The sequence below is a fragment of the Gymnodraco acuticeps genome, unplaced genomic scaffold, assembly GCF_902827175.1.
Source record: "Gymnodraco acuticeps unplaced genomic scaffold, fGymAcu1.1, whole genome shotgun sequence".
Classification (NCBI taxonomy): domain Eukaryota; kingdom Metazoa; phylum Chordata; class Actinopteri; order Perciformes; family Bathydraconidae; genus Gymnodraco; species Gymnodraco acuticeps.
The window spans coordinates 70,835-85,270 of record NW_022992352.1 but is presented as its reverse complement, the minus strand read 5'-3'; the positions used below and the strand labels follow the sequence as shown (position 1 = coordinate 85,270).

The 14,436-nt window shown below is 44.2% G+C and overlaps 1 protein-coding gene across 6 annotated transcripts in view; it reads left to right on the top strand.

Moving 5' to 3' along the window:
* The window catches only part of LOC117542141 (NACHT, LRR and PYD domains-containing protein 4E-like), a 76,053-nt gene that overhangs the window by 14,610 nt on the left and 47,007 nt on the right, over nucleotides 1–14,436 (top strand). For 3 of the 6 annotated variants that reach the window (XM_034209604.1, XM_034209609.1, XM_034209603.1), the window contains exon 1: nucleotides 13,193–13,242. The exons of the other annotated variants lie outside the window; for them this stretch is intronic. In XM_034209604.1, coding sequence (XP_034065495.1) covers nucleotides 13,238–13,242 — 5 coding nt within the window. In that variant the 5' untranslated portion in view covers nucleotides 13,193–13,237. Of the gene's footprint in view, nucleotides 1–13,192; nucleotides 13,243–14,436 lie in introns of those variants that run through there. 6 annotated transcript variants of the gene reach the window in all.

Below are 14,436 nucleotides of genomic sequence, written 5' to 3'. Positions count from 1 at the left end.
TCTGAGTGTCAAGACCTTTCCGGTGTTCCCAAGGATTACTGGGACCTTAAAGAGGCCTTTAACAAGGTTCGGGCCACCTCACTCCCGCCTCATCGTGCTAATGACTGTCCTATTGACCTGTTACCTGGTACTTCTCCTCCTAGAGGTCGACTTTTTTCTTTATCGGCTCCTGAAACTAAGTCAATGGAGAAGTATATCAATGACTCTTTGGATGCAGGGCTTATCCGGCCTTCATCATCTCCTGCTGGTGAAGGTTTTTTCTTCGTGGTTAAGAAGGATAAGACTCTGCGCCCATGCATTGACTCAATAACATCACTGTCAAGAACAGGTACCCCCTTCCACTTGTTTCCTCTGCATTTGAACTGTTACAAGGTGCTACTATTTTTACCAAGCTGGACCTACGTAAGGCATACCATTTGGTAAGAATCAGGGAGGGGGACGAGTGGAAGACGGGATTTAACACTCCTAGTAGACATTATGAGTATTTAGTCATGCCTTTTGGACTCACCAATGCACCTGCAGTTTTCCAGGGGTTGGTGAATGATGTTCTGCGGGATCTTCTCAATATCTGTGTTTTTGTATACCTGGATGATATTTTGATTTTTTCCAAGTCAAAACAGGAGCATGTGGTCCATGTTCGCCTAGTCCTCCAGAGGCTCTTGGAGAACCACCTCTTTGTCAAGGCCGAGAAGTGTGTGTTCCACACCACAGAAGTCCCGTTCCTGGGATTTGTGGTCTCCACTGGAAACATCAAGATGGATCCTGAAAAGACCAAGGCGGTGACTGACTGGCCACGCCCTTCAACACGCAAGGAGCTCCAACGCTTTCTGGGTTTTGCCAACTTCTACCGGAGGTTTATTCGGAACTACAGTTTGGTTGCCGCTCCTCTCACAGCTCTCACCTCTCAGAACATTCCCTTCCGGTGGTCCTCTGTGGCCGAAGGGGCTTTTGGTGAGTTAAAGTCACGCTTCACCTCTGCTCCTATTTTGATTTTTCCAGATTCTACTCGGCAGTTTACTGTAGAGGTAGATGCGTCCGACACTGGAGTTGGGGCAGTTCTTTCTCAACGGTCGGCCGAGGATCAGAAGATGCACCCGTGTGCCTTCTTCTCTCGAAAGCTGTCCCCAGCAGAAAGGAATTATGACATTGGAAATCGAGAACTGTTGGCAGTGAAACTTGCCCTGGAAGAATGGAGACACTGGTTGGAGGGAGCAGAGCAGACTTTTGTGGTCTGGACTGACCACAAACATTTGGAGTACATCCGTTCAGCTAAGCGGCTGAACTCTCGTCAAGCCAGGTGGGCTCTGTTTTTCACACGCTTTGATTTTTCTCTTTCATACAGACCTGGTTCTAAGAACATCAAACCCGATGCCCTGTCTCGCCAGTTCCAGCCAGAGAGCTCTCCATCTCATACTGAGAATATCATCGCTTCTACATGTGTCATTGGTCTGGTGACCTGGGAGGTGGAGGATAAGGTCAAGCGCTCTCATGCTGAACACCCAGCCCCAAGTGCCTGTCCTGTTAACCGTCTGTTTGTTCCTGCCACTCTCCGTACCCAGGTTCTCCAGTGGAGTCATAACTCTCGCCTGGCTTGTCACTCAGGAGTGAGACGGTCCCTAGCCCTGATTCGACAGCGATTTTGGTGGTCTTCCATGGAGAAGGATACCAAGGAATTCATTGCTGCTTGCCTAGTCTGCTCCCAAAATAAGATCTCACGCCAATCTCCCTCCGGTCTATTTCATCCCTTGCCTATCCCTCATCGTCCCTGGTCCCACATCTCCTTGGATTTTGTCACTGGACTACCACCCTCAGACGGTAACACAGTCATATTCACAGTCATAGACCGGTTTTCCAAGTCTGCTCTGCTTATTCCATTAACCAAATTACCTACTGCCAAGGAAACGGCGGAAATCATGCTACAACATGTGTTCAGGCTGCATGGTCTCCCCAGTGACGTTGTCTCTAATCGGGGACCACAATTTACTTATCGTTTTAGGTCCGAGTTTTGCAGGCTGCTGGGAGCCAGTGTCAGTCTCTCGTCCGGATTTCATCCCCAGTCCAATGGTCAAGCAGAGCGAATGAACCAGGAGATGGAGACTGCCTTACGCTGTCTAGCCTCCTCCACTCCCTCCTCCTGGTCGAGGCAGCTTCTATGGGTTGAGTATGCCCACAACACCCTTCCTAGTTCTGCTACTGGTCTTTCTCCATTCCAATGCTCCCGCGGATACCAGCCACCCCTTTTCCCGGCACAGGAACGTGAGGCCAGCGTCCCATCTGCACAGGCGTTTGTAAGCCGATGTCGACGCATGTGGTTAAAGGCCCGCTCCGCGCTCCTGCGCTCTTCCGACCGTTATCAACTGACCGCCAATCGCCGTCCTCTGGCTACGGGCCAGTGTCACGTTACCTGTCTTTGCAAGACAGATGTATGGTCTTCGGAGTGAAAACCCCTTTTGTTTTTTTCTTCCCGTTTGGACTGATCGTTTTCTCCTGTTTACGTTAGTGTAGGTAAGAAGCTTGTATATTTATTTGTTCTCTTGGTTAGGTAAGATTTTGAGTTGTAAGGTTTGTTTTCTTCTTAGTTGGTTTTGGTTGTGCTGCCCCTAGGTTCCCTTAGACATGGGCGTAACTTAAATTGGGGACTCATCCGGGATCTACCGTTCTTTTCATCGTGTCGGGTAAACATGGCTATTTCCTCTTCTCGTACATTCTGGGTCTCTGGTTGACAGTTTTCTTTTTGGAATTCAGAATGGAGAGTCAATTGGAATTATTTACTACGGACCCTTCCATTGAGAGACTTGATGACTGCACAGTAGCAGATTTAGTGCTAATTGCACAGTTTTATGACGTGTTTGTGCCTACAAAAACAAAAAACAAGAGTTAAAAGACCTCTTGTGTGCAGAACTTGTCGGGAAGGGTGTATTTGAGGAAAAACACGAAGTGGTTGATCTCGCAGGTTTGTCCGCCCCACTCCAAGGCCTGCCTCCCCAAGCTGGGATGTCGACAGAGGACCTACAGCTGACTGCGCATCAGGGAGGTAGAGCTGAGACACAAGGAGTTGGAGATGGAAGCCATGCACATAAGGGTAAAAGCTCTGGATATAGAGCGGGGTGCCGCTCTACCATCCAGTCAATCACCTACCCATAGACCGCACACAAATCCCCACAACAGTTTTGATGTGAGTAAGCACATAGCATTAGTTCCACCTTTCAGAGAGTCAGAGGTGGATACATACTTTAATGCTTTCGAACACATCGCTGTTATGCTGCAGTGGCCAAAGAGAGTGTGGCCTCTGTTGTTACATTGCAAATTGGTGGGTAAGGCTCAGGAAGTCTGTAATGCCCTGACTGTCGAGGAGAGCCTTGACTATGACATAGTAAAAACCACAGTCCTTCGAGCGTATGAATTGGTACCGGAGGCATACAGACAAAAATGTAGGAATGCTAAGAAAAATGTCAACCAGACCTATGTAGAATTTGCGAGGGGAAAAGGTGTCACATCCAGGGAGGACATGTGTGAATTTATTATTTTGGAAGATTTTAAAAATCAACTGCTGGAAAAAATTGTCACATATTTAAATGAGCAAAATGTTGTATCGCTTGCTGCTGCCGCAGTACTGGCAGATGAATTTGTGTTGACTCATAAAAATGTTTTTTATCTTCCAGTTTGCCGTGAGCCTGTGGCAAGTAACAGATGGGTAAGAAGCTTGTATATTTATTTTTTCTCTTGGTTAGGTAAGATTTGAGTTGTAAGGTTTGTTTTCTTCTTAGTTGGTTTTGCTACCCCTGTTTGTTTTGTATATTGTTTTTTTTGGTAAATCAGTTTACCAAACGCTTTCTCTGACTCGGTGTCCGTGTCTTGGAAGTGGGAAGAGTGGGGGAGAGTGCAAATGTTGTGCTGCACCTAGGTTCCCCTAGACCTGGGCGTAACACCCCCATGAAGTGGAAACTCTGTACAGATCTTGAACTCTGCCCAACGTTGGCTGTAACATAATACACTTCTAATGTACAAAAGATTGGTGTTTACATGGTGTTTGTCCTCGGTTCCCCTCCTCGACTCCTCCGCTCGCATCTCCTGTGGGCGGGACTAAGACGTGAGGAGAGGATAGGAGTCGAGGAGTGGAGTCGAGGATCCGGTGTGGGCATGTATTACTCCTTGTGGTACATGACACAGCCTCAATCTTATTGTCTCATGTGAACACAGTCACCAGCAACAAGGATCTCCCACACACTACCTGTAAACACAGAGCCTAAATACCCACAGACTAATCAACCAACAAGACACAGGTGAGGGGGGAGGAGACAACACAGGGCACCAGGTGAACACAATCAACAGCAATTAAGCTATACAACCCGTAACGGAGGCCGAGATCTATGGCCCCAGAGATCACCGCCGTGACATTTCTTTACCCATCTCCCCCGGAAGCACAGTGTCTTGAAAATCTTGGCTTCCCTGCAAGGTTTCTGCTTCCCCTTGTGCAGCATGGTTTCCTCAGGGGGGGAGGTGAAGTCAGAAGGAAGCTTGCCTTTCTTCCTCTCCCGGCGCTCCTTCTGGTTCTGCTGCATGACGCGCTCTCTCCTGACGGATCTTCTCGGCCATTTTCACCCGATCCTCCTCAGCTAGAAAAGCATCTTCCTCGTCTTTGATTTTCTTCTCCTCCTCCAGGCGTATCAGACGAGCCTCCTCCGCTAATCGCATCTCCTCTTCCTCCCTCTGTAACCGGAGCTGCGCCTCTTTCTCTTTCTGCATCAATCTTTGGTTCTCCGGCAGGACCTTTGATGCCTCAGCAGCAGAGTTAGTGCCCATCGAGCATTTAGCCAATCTGCCGTCTTGCCTCCGGAGTCTCCGTTCCTCTTTTATTATGGATTCCTGTTCCTGTATCCGTGCCAACTGCTGCTCTCTGGCTGTCTGAGACGGCATGAGTGATCTCATCATCTCCCTCAGTTCCTGCATCGTTTTCACCTCCTCACTTGGTAAATCCCACTTCTGACCGTTGAGCGGCCCAAGCAAGGAGGCAGAGGCAGAACGTTGAAACATAACCCGGTGTGGGCATTTATTACTCCTTGTGGTACATGACACAGCCTCAATCTTACTGTCTCATGTGAACACAGTCACCAGCAACAAGGATCTCCCACACACTACCTGTAAACACAGAGCCTAAATACCCACAGGCTAATCAACCAACAAGACACAGGTGAGGGGGGAGGAGACAACACAGGGCACCAGGTGAACACAATCAACAACAATTAAGCTATACAACCCGTAACGGTTTCTCAGAACACTAAACACAATTCACAAAACCACACACCCAAAGTGCAAAACTCCTCATTTCTCCTGCTAAATGAAGAACTGCACTCAAAACTACATAAACACTTACCAAATGCAAACTTTAGCACCAAATATAAACCACTTCATTCAGAATACTAGATTGTTTGACCACCCAACTACACACTGCTGAGCATACTCTAAAGCACTCTCATCTGTTCAGAAATACAGTAAGTGAAGAAATACAAATTACTTGTTGAAAAAAATCACATTTTATTCAAAGATAACACTGTGATGCATCTCAGCACATCGCTACTATGCTTCGGATCTCTCTAAGTGTGATGTCATTGTTTGCCAAAACCCAGTTTGTAACTGCTGCTTCCTGCGCCTCATTGAAAATCCTTGGCCTTCCACCTCTTTGTTTCTCAGTCCTTCAGATAAACAACAAAGGTATACTGGTTGGTCAGTGTCTGTGTTGCATAAAAGTAAGTTCACCACAGTACATTGTGCAGGATTGTTGTACAGTTATAGTCTGCAACATGCCAACACTTCAATTACAGTAATGAAGTAAATACGTTTCACACAACAGATATAAGCTCTGATATATCATGAGTTATGCAGAGCTACTGGTGACTAACCTGTTTTCAAGTCTAAGTGTCCGGATTACAGAGGCGACAGTACATCGGCTTAGATTAGGCTGAACCCTCTGAACATCCTCTCCCTCCAGCTCTACCTCTACCTCTCATTCTTCCTCTTCTCACTCTCAGCCCAGCTCTTGCTCTTGCTCTTGCTCTTGCTCTTGCTCTTGCTCTTGCTCTTGCTCTTGCTCTTGCTCTTGCTCTTGCTCTTGCTCTTGCTCTTGCTCTTGCTCTTGCTCTTGCTCTTGCTCTTGCTCTTGCTCTTGCTCTTGCTCTTGCTCTTGCTCTTGCTCTTGCTCTTGCTCTTGCTCTTGCTCTTGCTCTTGCTCTTGCTCTTGCTCTTGCTCTTGCTCTTGCTCTTGCTCTTGCTTCCATGTTGGCTTCCATTGTTTCTCTAAGAAAGTTCTCACCTGTGGTCTTTTTATAGTGCTAACATCCTGATTGATGCGCCAACAATTATGCAATCAGGTGTTTGGTCAGGTGGAACGTGTTTCTTGATCATTGGTCCATGTGTGAGGCATTTTGAATATCAGTGTTCTAAACCTGCTAACACGTGACTTCATGTCAGATTCCTGTGTCTTACGTGGAGAGACGTGTGCAGTGGTTTGCACAAAGTGCCATGTTGATTTGCAAATTATGTGAAAAGCTGAAAACGTGTTTAGAGTTTTGGAGATTTGAGCCGATGTTTTGCTCTTTGAGTGTCAGTTAAAATAATTGTGCTTTATGTATAATTTTAGTGTGTTAGCAATCGAGAAAAACTGTAATATGATAAACAAGGGCGCACAACCCCCAAACTTTGTGGGTGTGTTCCAAAAGGTACAAAGTGCAAATATACCAAGTTCGTTGGACCTGTGATGTCTGTAAATATTTGACATTGTCCAAATCTCTCCATTTTCACACCAATGCACTATATTGTGGCCTATAATTCAGTGTTAAATGATCAGCTCCTCCCTGTGAAAGTTAATGACACTCTCTCCTCCTGAATTAAAACAGTTCCTCAGAGTTTTACCACTAAAGTACCCACGTTTAGAACACTATTCCCTTTTTCACCCTGGTTGTCTTTGTCCTGAATCAAAATGGTTCCTCCGAGTTTTACCACCAATGTACCCATGTTTAGAACACTATTTCTGGCTTAAAAAGCGATGTGCATCACCCTGGATCTCTGTATATGTGCCTGTGAGACCCAGATCCTGCTAACAGCAGTGACTCTGCTGTTTTTATCTTCTTGTACATTTGATGACTTAAATTTGGACTAAATGGACAGTTTCCAGTCCATAGTGACATGTATTACATGTCACTTGTTAGACGCTTTTATCCAAAGCGACTTACATACTCAATACTGTGGGCAATTTGGGGTGAAGTGTCTTGCCCAGGGACACAACGACATGCTGACTGCAGTGGGGTTTGAACCTGTGACCCCCGTGATCCGAACACCAACGCTCAACACACTGCACCACACGACTCCCTTTTGTATATGGTCATAACACTGAATGTTGATGCAGTCAAATGTGCACTGTCTAAAAACAACAATAATGAGTGAATGACCCTCTCCTGTTGAATTAAAACAGTTGAATCTACTTTTAGCAGTCAGCCTTGGACTTTTGCCGACGTTTCAAACACTATTTCCTGGGTTGAAAAGTCAGGTGCTGCCTCCTGCTCTCTGGTTACAATCTGTCTCTATTTGTAGCACTTTTCCCGACGTTTCAAACTCTGTTTCCTGGGTTGAAAAGCAAGGTGATGCATGCTGCTGTCTGGGTACACTCTGTCTCTATTTACACCACTTCCCCCCTAAAATGATTTTAAATCATGATTTTTGCATTTAAATGCATTTATTCTATCATTAATATGGTTCCCTGAAACCATGCACATCGGGGTCCTGCATATGCTTTAATCAGGCATTTTAACACTTCTTTCCATGGAAATGATTTATAATCACTATCATGGAGCTATATAAATCAAATTCCGGGTAATTCGGAGCACAATTGTACCTTTTACTATTTAAATGTATTTGTATTATATATTTTTGGGCTAGAAAAGGGACACTTCTGGGTGATTTTGTCAGTTTATGGGGCTTAGCCCACAAATCCTGGAGGTTCCAGGCCAAATGTGGGTGCTTATAGGCGGCCTGCCATGCGCCCCCACCCGTGGAAAGAAGAAAAAAGTGAAGAAAATGGTTAATTATATCTTAAAATAATCAAAAATGAAGTTTTAAAAGATTGTCGAAAAAAATACTATGTGCCAACGGGAGAAGGGGCTCTGAAAAGCTCAACCCTTTGGCGCTTCGGGACGTTTTTTCCCCTTCTCCGTTGAAAGTTGCAACGGAGAAGTGGAAAAGTGTCCGGGGCTTAATTTCCCCTTCTCCGTAAAAAATATTCATCGATACATTTCGGACTACCGTCTGTACGAAATCGGAAACCCGGTTTTTGGGTTCACTCAGAAAAAAAATGGCTGTCTGCAAACACGGAGGTGAAGTGTCCGCTCACCATGCACTCTGGGTCAGCCTTATTTTGTGCCTGAAGACCCCCCAGCCTGGTTCTCACAGAACTTTAACTTTACAAATGTGCCTCTGGAGGAATGTAAGGGGAGTTGACAGGGGACTCTACCCGCATTATGAGGCACTATTTTCAGATACATCTTTTCATTTTGACCTGTTGTCCTGAATGTGCTTTTTTCCACTTTTTCACATTTTGAAGCGATAAACGGACCAGGGGTCGACAGGGGACTTATGAGTGATGGATTTCGGACACATTTTCTTCCCCAGTCCCTCGGTTCTTCCACACTGGCGCTTCCCAGGGGCACCAACATGGATGCTTTTCCATCAGCAGCGGGGATGCGCTGTCCTTGGTGCTGACAACAGCCTGTATCTGTGGGATACATGCAAACAAAATAGGACAGAGGTGGAAAAAAGTTAAAGTGCTCGCACTTCCATACGCACCATGAGTGCTCGGGGACCCTGACTCAAGCACACTGCCTCTGACAAAAATCCCATGTGCATAACGGCCAGACAAGCATGCCCCTGGTAACCTAAAACTATGAAAAGTGTCTGAGTGTCTGGGGTTCAGGACTCTGCAGATGGATGCTTAAGGACGGGCGGTAGACCACCACAAAATCCACCCCCTTTTTAGTCTTTCCAGGGGCGCGAGGTTCTAGCGGTGTGGATGCTGGGTTTAGTCCGAGGGGGTATACTTAAGTGCGGGGGCCCAGGGACTCACGGTGCCCGTGGTTATGGATGTGTGGGTTTTTAGAGGGTCTGCTGGTAGTCAGGAGTCCGCCATGTGAGGCTTGAATAGCGGGCAAGACGAGGAGAATTTACCATGGGGGCTACCTGTGTGTCTGTGAGTCTCATACCCTGCTAACAGCAGTGACTCTGCTGCCTGCATTTAAACAGATTCAGCAGTTTCTAACAAGACTTTAGCCCTGATCAGAGCCCTCTTCTCTGGGTAATACAGCGAGGTGCATCACCCTGGGTCTATGGGTCTCTGTCTGTGAGTCTCATACCCGCTAACAGCAGTGACTCTGCTGCCTGCATTTAAACAGATTCAGTAGTTTCTAACAATACTTTAGCCCTGATCAGAGCCCTGTTCTCTGAGTAAGACAGCGAGGTGCATCACCCTGGGTCTATGGGTCTCTGTCTGTGAGTCCCAGACCCTGCTAACAGCAGTGACTCTGCTGTTTTTATCTTCTTGTACATTTGATGAATTACATTTGGCCTAAATAGCAATTTATCCGTCCATACTGACGCGAATATGTCCATAACACCAAATGTTTATGCAGTGAAATGTACACTATTTTAAAACAAAAATAATGAGTGCAGGACCCTCTCCACCCGATTTAAAACAGTTTGCCCGACTTTTAACACTAATGTACCCAGGTTTTGAACACTATTCCCGGGTACAAATGTTGCGTGTTCTGGTGAAGGATGAGGTCCACCATGACGTCATTTCTAATGCTTTATTTATCCAAGGTTAAAATGTTCTTTTACGACTCACGTATCTAAAAACTTCTTTAAAACATCCCAGCTAGAAACGTTTGGTTCTAAAAACATTCTGAGAATGTTACCATTCACTGTTCTAGGAACGTTTTCAGCGGGACGTTTTCTTTTGGTTCCCAGAATGTTCTTCTGAAAGGTAGGATAACGTTCTTTAAAAACATTCTAGAAATGCTTGGTAATAACCTTTTTTAAATGTTTTTGATAACATTGTTAGAACATTATGCTACATGTTCAGCTACAAGTTAGATTTGTTTATGTTGCCAGAGTGTTATTATTTTAGAGAAGGATAACGTGCTTTATCGTTCCGATTTATCAGAAGTATTTTTTCTTTTCTTTTTTTAAATGCGACCAGCAGCTAGTACAAGTCACTGTCGGTGTCACATGTACTGGAGAGGACCCAGAATCAGACTCGGAATCAGCTGAAAGTAACATTTGTTTATTAGAAAAGGGGAGCTGGGAGTGGAGGTTGGTTATGGCAGCAGTGGAAAACAGTTGTTCCAGGGTGGGTGGAGAGGCCTGGCTGGTCTTGGGAGTGTGGAAGGCCTTGGATTCCTCCTGGGAGAGACACAACAATGAGTGTGAGGCAAAAGCAGGCAAAGTTGTCAAAGAACATGCTGGCAAAAAGCTAGAGCAGCACGCAGCAAACTGATGAGCAGGCTGCAGGTGTGGTTGATTGGAGATTGCTGCCAGCCGTGTAGAGCAGACCAGCAGGCAGGGGGGGGGGGGGGGGGGGGGAGACACACAGTAGAAACAAACACATACAAACACTAACATGGGTTTCAGGGAAGGTCAGTGACAGTCGGTCCGTTCTTCTATATGTCTGTCGGTCTCAAATCTAAAGGGTGCAATAACGATTTTTATCCAATATGCATAAACAGCGGACACTGTTTATTCGCAGCCCTCACAAACCACACACGGCCAGATAGCTCATCCAACAGTTAGAACCTACGAGACACAGCCTATAGTCAGAAAAAAGTGTGCTTATTTTCTGATATTTTACACATGATATTATGAACACTGTGGGCCTACATACCTTAGTGTGATTATAAGTGCATGTGAGTGAATATTGGCATGCAAATTAGTTTTTATACGCCCTATTCGTTGTCTCAATGCGCTCATACATGTTTAGAAAGTTATCACCAAACATGTTAAGACTGTTTTGAGAGAACGTTATCCTACCTTTCAGAAGAACATTCTGGGAACCAAAATAAAACGTCCCGCTGAAAACATTTTAAGAACAGGAGGGAATAATGTTCTAATAATGTTATCAAAAACATCTTAAAGCCTGTCTCTACGACCTCTACTTGTTATCCCAGTTATATTTCAAAACCTATAGCCCTTTCTCGTATTAGGGTACCTGTGTCGTCATGTGTACCCACATGCCCTTCAATGGGCACATGTCGAATGTACAGAAAAAAATCACCCTAACTTTTTGTACACTAATAAAGAAGCCGTCGGGCTACACGCGCAGACAACGGCTGCAGGATCAAAACTGGCCGAGAATTGGGGTCTCTAGAGCATTCCCCCTTAAATATAAAAAACATTACATTTTTGGGATTTTAGAGTAATTCACAAAAAGTCCGCCAGAGGGCGTACTGTACATCTCATGCAGAAACATTGCATCAAATGGACAACATTTATAAAGTAAGCAGAGGGCAGGAAATGTGTTTTGTATGTGTTGTGTTGGAGCCAATTTGCTTTGGGTTGTGCACAGGGTTTGTCTCTGTGTGTGTGAACGCGTCATCATCCAATCTGCGCACCTGGAAGCACGGGAGGTAATTAACCTCTATATGTGGGCACGGGGGATCAGCTGGGATGAGAGGTTAGAGAGGAAGCCACACGTTTTTCAACCGTGTTGACCGTGATTGTTTGTGTCTGAACGTGTGTGTGATCGTTATCCCAGCTAGCGGGGAACGTTCTCACAACGTTGGCTAACGTTACCTCCAGGTTCTAATACTGTTTTAAAGAAACGTTTTAATCTGATGTTCAAAGAACCTTTTGACGATGTTTATTATTTCAAATAATGTTTCTAAAAGGTTTAAGGTTAACTAAGACATGACGTTTTGCCTGCAACATTCTAAGGATGTGTTTTGGACGTTGTTGGGAAACACATTAAAGATGTTCTTTATAAAACGTTCCCTCAATGTTTCATGATAACAAAAGAAGAACATCGTCCAAGCAACATTCTGAAAAATGTTTTCAGGAGGTTATTCTTTTTTTATAAAACGTTCCTGTGAGGGCAAATATTAACACGGTCATGGTCAACGTCAGATTTATTTCTAGAGCCCTTTAAAAATCAACCTTGTTGCATTTGTTTGAAAAGGATGTTTTAAAAAATCTGATGTCACTTTTGATAAAAACAAAAAGCACTTAATTCATGATAAGCTGTAAGCAGATAATGCATGTTGGTTTAAAAACATTCTTGAAATGTTTGGTAACAACCTTCTGAAGATGTTTTTGATAATCCTTCTTAATGCCCTCTGTTACCTCATTCACACCAACGCAACTCCGGTTCAAGCTCCGTGCTAGAGCTTTTCAGGTTCAGAACCAGTTCTTCGGTTTAGCTCTGGCTCTTTTCACACCGCCCAGAGTCCGACTGGTAATGCGTCGTTGCGTCATCGTTTGCGTCATGACGTAACCGTTTGCGTGCCTGCTTCATAAAGCCAACCCGCGCGGATGAAATCAGTTGCATTCATTTCTTATGGCTCTATCTGCAGCTTTTCCGGAGTCATTTCTGTGGTTTAGTTATATTCTTATAAAAAAGTGTACTCGTGTCAATAAAGGTTTTTTTTAAAACACAACTGCTTCCTAGGTCGGTCTTATTTCTTAAGGTGGACTGAACCATGAGTGTGGAGTAACGTTGTATCTTTCATTTAAATGAACTGTAACCTTCACCCAGGTATGTAACAGCTGTTCTCAAATGAACACGTGAAGTAAAGTTTAATATTTATAGTTTTATAGATTTATAATGAGAGGTGATCAACGTGAATGCTCAGGTTCCACCTTAACACGCAGACACGTTGCTTCACCATGAGCAGAAACCTTTATATATACAGTCTATGGCAGAAACACTGAAACTCTGAAAGTCTTGTTAAGTTTCTCCATCGTTGTACAAACTGGATAAAACACGGGCTTTTTGTTGTTGTTCAGGAGTTGATCTGTCTCTGCCCCCGCCTCGACGTCAGCGTGACGTATGCGGTGCTTTTGCTCTGGCCGGACAATTTGTTGGTGCTTGAAACGAACCGGATTCCGGAGCTAAGAGGCGGCTCCGCTGCGGTGTGAACAGGAAAACCCGGTGCTTTTCAAGCTCCAGCTCCGAACCGGCCCTGAAACACCGTTGGTGTGAATGAGGTATGAGAGTTTTCATTGATAAGACTAGCGTTACGGGCGGGATGAGTGTCTTCCTAGTTGGTTAAGTTAGAAAGATATTGACAGATCAATAACTCAAACACAATCGTCGTCTCTGAACAACCACAGTAAGGTAGACAACAAGCTCTAACCCCTCTTTTCTATCGAAACAAGCCAACACACACCGTCCTCCGAGCTGCTCAACTTCTATCTGAATGCAGGGCCCGTCTACAAAGTGCAACACCGAAAGATTATGATACAAAGGTATTCAATCATTCCCTTCCCACACTTCTACTGTTTACACTACAACGTTTAATCAATAACCCCTCTGCTATTCAGTAAAGTGCTTCCAGTTCATGTTCACATAAAAGGTCAAATGATTCAAATTCACTGATTGGTTTAAAAATGTCGTGCAATTGAAGCTTTATTTTTCTGTCAATTTATTTAGGATCTGTAAACAGTACCAGCTACTTCTATAATTTTGTATCATCACCTTGTTTAAAAAATATACTGCTATTTGATTTGTTTTAACCATGGTTTACTTATTATTTGTTTTTACTTATTGTGTTTTTTATTATTAATAACGTGTGCCTACTTTGATATATTTAATAAACATCTGCACTATACTTCTGCTGTTGTAATTCCGTAAATGTCCCATAAGCAAGTGTACTGTATAAATCAGGGGAAACTCCATCGTTGTTCAACAGTTTCCTCCGTCCGTAGTTCCCAAACCCCCCTACCTCGTTAGCTTACAGACATGTTTTAATAAATGCATGTAAGTGAACATAAAGGTAGAAATACATTAAAGATATATAATAATGTGTGTCCTGTTTGTTCTCAATCTATATTTATTTATTTTTTACATCATTTTATTTTTAGTTAAAGTATTTATTTATTTATTACTGTATTATTTTTATTTCTGTTTCTATTTCCAGTTATTTATATTAGTGTTCCAGTATTTATTCATGGATTTATTTATTCTTACCTATGTCATGTTCTCTCCATAGATTGCAAGGAGATGGAATAAAACCAATTTGAGCCAAGACTAAATACTTGAGTGATAAACCCTGGGCGCCCACATTAAGAACCAACACTCAGACCTCTGGGCGACCTTCAGTGTCATCAATGTGCAAAACAATGTCTCTGCCCGACCCTGCTCAGCTTCTGAGATATACGAGATCGGGCATGACTTTATAT